The sequence below is a fragment of the Loxodonta africana genome, chromosome 7 (genome assembly GCF_030014295.1).
Source record: "Loxodonta africana isolate mLoxAfr1 chromosome 7, mLoxAfr1.hap2, whole genome shotgun sequence".
In the NCBI taxonomy this organism is placed as follows: domain Eukaryota; kingdom Metazoa; phylum Chordata; class Mammalia; order Proboscidea; family Elephantidae; genus Loxodonta; species Loxodonta africana.
Genome location: NC_087348.1, coordinates 29,275,313 through 29,278,981, shown reverse-complemented (window position 1 = coordinate 29,278,981; position 3,669 = coordinate 29,275,313). Strand labels below are relative to the sequence as shown.

The 3,669-nt window shown below is 39.2% G+C and overlaps 1 protein-coding gene across 1 annotated transcript; it reads right to left on the bottom strand.

The window, feature by feature from the left end:
• On the bottom strand, positions 1-2,794 carry LOC135231666 (olfactory receptor 5I1-like). Its single transcript, XM_064288093.1, has one exon. The coding sequence runs from the start codon at positions 1,768-1,770 to the stop codon at positions 721-723; it is 1,050 nt and encodes a 349-aa protein (XP_064144163.1). The 5' UTR covers positions 1,771-2,794; the 3' UTR covers positions 1-720.
• Positions 2,795-3,669: the final 875 nt, after the last annotated feature.

Genomic DNA, 3,669 nt, shown 5'->3' with positions numbered 1-3,669 from the left:
CATAAAAAAAATCATTCAGTAACTACACTGGGGAAGATACCACGGTAGAGGCAAGGGATCAAATAATGAGTAAGGAATTACTGAATAAGTCTAATAGAATTATAGAACACAGTCACAAGTAGCTTCACGGTAAGATAGGAATTGATGAGAGTGTTACAAGAAGCACACTCAAGATTTGAGTGGCATTCAGATTGTAAGTTATCATCTATAATTGAAGGGTGATTCAGAAAAAAATCATTTAAGGTTTAAATTAGAGCAGGACCTTTTTAGAGTGAGTAGGATTTGAACAGCTAAGCTACCAAGTGCACTTAATTACATGGAGATAAAAATAAATTGAAACAGAGTCTCAATGATTTGTATTTATTTATGTTCACAAAAGAGGGAGTTACAGTATGTCATTGGCTTATCCGATATGGGAAATAATCATGGTGTGAGATTAGGATGGAAAGAGAGTTTGGAATATAGGAAATAAAATGAAGGGTAAATCTTATCCAGAAATAAATATTACAAATGTCAACTTTAAAATGGTAGAGATAGACACAACATAAGTCACGTGAGAGGGCCAGTTCTGATGTTAAGTCCTGGCCACATTCTATGGCCGAGTATTTATTACCTGCAAATTTGGAGAAAATCCATATTAAACTTTCATCTCCAGCATTCCAAACGTAGGCCAAGAAACATATATTGCTGAAAGGTTTTCAAGTCTTATTTCATCTTTTCCTAAGAAAGCAGTTTTTGACTGATAAGTTTTCTAAAGGCATTTTTGACATCTTTGTTCCTTAGACTGTAAACCAGGGGATTCAACATAGGTATAATCAATGTATAGAACACAGGGGTCACTTTGTCAATATCCAGTGAATGACATGTACCAGGGCGCAAATAAATGAAGATCAAGGTGCCATGGTAGATAGTGACAAAGATCAGGTGGGAAGCACAAGTGAGGAAACCTTTCTTTCTTCCCTCAGCAGAACTTATCTTGAGGAGAGCTGCTATGATGAAGACATATGAGAGAAGAACTGTTAGAAGACAGGCAGCTTCAAACAAACTAGCAAACACCACCAGAACTATGTCATGAATGTAGGTGTCTGTGCAGGACAGTGAAAATAGAGGGGAGACATCACAAAAGAAATGGTTAATTTCTTTGGAGCAGAAAGTGAGATGGAAGGTGTTAGTGGTGTGGATAATGGAGCTCATGGTGCCCCCCAAAAATGCTCCCACTGCAAGCTGGCAACAAATTCTCTTGGACATGATAACAGTATAAAGCAGTGGGTTGCAGATTGCTATGTACCGGTCATAAGCCATGGCAGCCAAGAGGAAAGATTCAGTATCAACAAAAGAAATGAAAAAATAGAGCTGCGCAGCACATCCATTGTAAGAAATTGTCTTCTTATCAGAAACCAAGTCCACAAGTAATTTGGGAGCAATGACAGAAGAGTAGCATACATCTATGAGGGACAACATGCAGAGGAAAAAGTACATAGGTGTGTGCAGGTGGGAACTGCTTGTGATTAATAAAATCATCCCAAGGTTCCCCATGAGGGTCACCGAGTAGATGGAAAAGAACACAGCAAAAAGAAGCCTCTGAAGTTCTGGGTGGTCACTAAATCCCAGGAGGAAGAACTCAGTCTTCACTGTGCCATTCACTTTCTCCATCTCTTTGCAGTGCTTTGTGGATTCAGGAGCAGTGACAGATATAATGATGACAGTGTTAATAACAACCCAGACATTGACAAAAAAAAATGAAAGTGCCAAAATAAATAGAACAGCCATTCTAAAATCTACTGGGTCATCCTTATGGCACCTAGTCACGCTACAGTTAATCCAACAGAATGCATAGGTTTTCAAATATTTTAGCAGCAGAAGCTTATATAAAAAAACCCAGAAGCTTGTATATATATACACACACACATATTTTAGCTAAACTGCCAACTGAGCCACTTCTTATTCCTTAAAGCTGTTTGTTCCCACTTTAAACGGCACTACTCTCAAGCTAGTTGCTGACCCTAAACTTGGTATGCACCCTTAATTTCTCCGACTCTCTCCTCCACCACATTCAGTGCATCTAAAATTTCACAGCTAAACATCTCCCCTCTGTCCAGTCCACTCAACCAGGACTACCATATTAATCACTGCTTCTTTCATCTCTGCCTGTATCTGTTGCACAAGCCAATTCATCAGCTGCTCCACCTCCAATATTGTCTGATGCAATCTGTTCACCCCTCATTCACTGTCCTCCAGTCATGAAAACTCCCTGTAATGCACTACAATCTTACCTCCCTCAGCCGGGCCACTGCTTGTCTCTACAGTGTGTTGGTGGACCTAATAGAAATTTGCCGCCTCTGGAATTATGTAGTCTCATATGCCTAGAGCTTGGTTACCAAAAGCGAACCTAAACCCTTTACTATCAAGCTAATTCTAACTCATAGCAACCAGGCCTATATTTTTGTGCAAAGGAAAAAGTACACTATTATTTAGGTTGTCTCAACCCTTTGCCAGAGAACAGCTCAGCTAACATAGAACAGTAGGATTTGAGTTGACAATCACTCTCCTAGGCTGGTGTTTTGGTGAAGTGCTGTATGAGCTCTGTGCTTCAGGGCCTTTGCACATGCAATTTCTTCTACCCAGAACATTATTCTTCCAACATCCTTTATTCTCTGAGCTCAGCTTAAATCCTGACTTTCAGCAAGGTCTCTACTGACCAACTCTAAGTAGTTCCTCCATTATTCTCCATCTCTGCATCCTAGTTATTCCCTTCATAGCACTTATCACAATTCGTAATTTTTTTATTATTTATCTATTTATTATACGTGTCGCTCCCTAGACTGTATGATCTCTGACAACATGAATGAAGTCTTTAATTTTTTTTAATTTCCATCATTGTAGAATCAATGCCTTATATAATCCTGACCCATAGTAGATTCTCGATCAACAAAGATTAATAAATAAAGTTTAATCCTGAATACATAAACAGTGACAGACTGAATATACAAATAGGCAATGTCCAGAACATATATCACGATAGAACTCTGACCCACAACCTCTTCATCAAATAACCCAGGAAGCCAAATCAGAACATTCTCAGTAATTGATCCAGAATTATGACCAAATTATGATTTTGTCATTGTCTTGCTTGCTTTTCTCAATTCTGTCTGACTTCTGTTAAAAATCTAAATGTGCAGAGAAACATCAGAAATGTATATAACAGACTATATTTATTGTGAGTAAATACAGTTCTAACTGGGCAGCTTCAACCTGAAAGTATTGGGAAGGTGCTCCGAAGAGGAGACAGTGAAAGGGTTACATAGATCATTGAGTGGCCTTTAGATATAGCACCACATCATTTGTTCTTCAAGGATCAGGTGCATGAATCCTCAAGGTGGCCAGCTATCAAGGATCCTAAGTATCTGGGTCTGGCAAGACAGTCCCCTGAAGGTGATTGTCTTGTTAATTTCTCAGAAGATAGCATCAAAGCATATATAAGGTTTCAGGGTCAGTCAGTTGTAGAAACAAAGTCACTAAGGACATGCATACATCTTCCAGTCAGACCATTGAGTTCCTGCTTTTCCAAACTGGGTACACATAGATCATTCTCTAGGGGACCCAATGCCTAAGGCAAAATGATCTGTGCTAATCTGTTTACGAGGCTGTTCGACCTGAAGTTGGCTCCAG